Source organism: Dipodomys ordii, unplaced genomic scaffold (genome assembly GCF_000151885.1).
Source record: "Dipodomys ordii isolate 6190 unplaced genomic scaffold, Dord_2.0 Scaffold15, whole genome shotgun sequence".
NCBI lineage: Eukaryota > Metazoa > Chordata > Mammalia > Rodentia > Heteromyidae > Dipodomys > Dipodomys ordii.
In genome coordinates this window covers 2,028,983-2,030,198 of record NW_012267231.1, presented here as the reverse complement: position 1 = coordinate 2,030,198, position 1,216 = coordinate 2,028,983, and the positions used below count along the sequence as shown (strand labels likewise).

The 1,216-nt window shown below is 58.3% G+C and overlaps 1 protein-coding gene across 1 annotated transcript in view; it reads left to right on the top strand.

Moving 5' to 3' along the window:
- The window catches only part of Znf710 (zinc finger protein 710), a 31,472-nt gene that overhangs the window by 26,337 nt on the left and 3,919 nt on the right, over nt 1–1,216 (top strand). The window contains exon 5 of the mRNA XM_013011868.1: nt 481–655. Coding sequence (XP_012867322.1) covers nt 481–655 — 175 coding nt within the window. The remainder of the gene's footprint in view (nt 1–480; nt 656–1,216) is intronic.

Here is a 1,216-nt window from a genome sequence, read left to right as displayed (position 1 = left end):
CCTCAGCTCTTCAGCTCAAGGCTAGCGCTCTACCACTTGAGCCACAGCGCTACTTCCGGCTTTTTTCTTTCTGCTTATGTGGTGCTGAGGAATCGAACCCAGGGCGTCATGCATGCAAGGCAAGCGCTCCACCACTGAGCCAACTTCCCAGCCCCTCCATGACAGTCTTATCTCCAGTGAACCACCAGAAAACTGGAACTGGTGTTGTGGCTCAAGGTCTTGAGCAAAAAAGGCTGGGGCCTGAGTTAAAGCCCCACAACTGACCAAAAAAAAAAAAGCTGGAAGTGGAGTTGTGGCTCATATGGCAGAGCACCAGCTTTGAACACTAAAACTAAGCAAGAGCCCAAGGCCCTGAGTTCAAGTCCTAATACTGGCACACCGAAGTAAAGGAGAGGGACTTGCTCAGCCCTGGAGGAGGCCCCGGAGACAGGAGGGGGGGAGTGGGGCGGGTCCTGCGGGCTCACGGCTGCTGCGTTCCAGGTGTGCGGGAAGTCCTTCAACCGCATGTACAACCTGCTTGGCCACATGCACCTGCACGCTGGCAGCAAGCCCTTCAAGTGCCCCTACTGCTCCAGCAAGTTCAACCTCAAGGGCAACCTGAGCCGGCACATGAAGGTGAAGCACGGCGTCATGGACCTCGGCCTGGACAGCCAAGGTGGGTGGACGGTGCGCAGAGGACGGAGCGGGAGCCCCAGCAGCGTGCCGCCCGCGGGAGCCGCCCGGCCAGCTCGGGGAGCGGGGAGGCTGACCAAGGCCGACTCCTCGGTGGGGTGGGCTCAGAGCTGGAGAAGGGGGTACCCAGGGGGACGTGCTGGCAATGACGGTGGGGTATTTATGTCTGCTTCCTAGGAGTGACGAGAGCACGTGAAAACAATAATAATAATAATAAAAGTAATAACTTATGTTGGCTGCGTGCTGCGTGACTGTGGTCCCCACAGCGGGGTTTTGCTCTGGCACCACCTCCATCCCCCCACAGAGGCAGAAACTAAGGCGGGGAGACCTTGGGGGAACTCACGCGGGATCACAGCTCACGGGAGGCCTTAAGTAGATGCCTCGTTCTCGGGAAATGACATTTGATAAAGGACGGTGGGAGGGAAGGACAGACACAGGAGGGGTGGGAGAGGACAGTAAAGGACGGCGGAGCACCCTGCGGGTGTTTGAAGGGCACACAGAGGGTAGCGCCGAGCTTCCCAGCAGCCGAGGCAAAATGTCACAC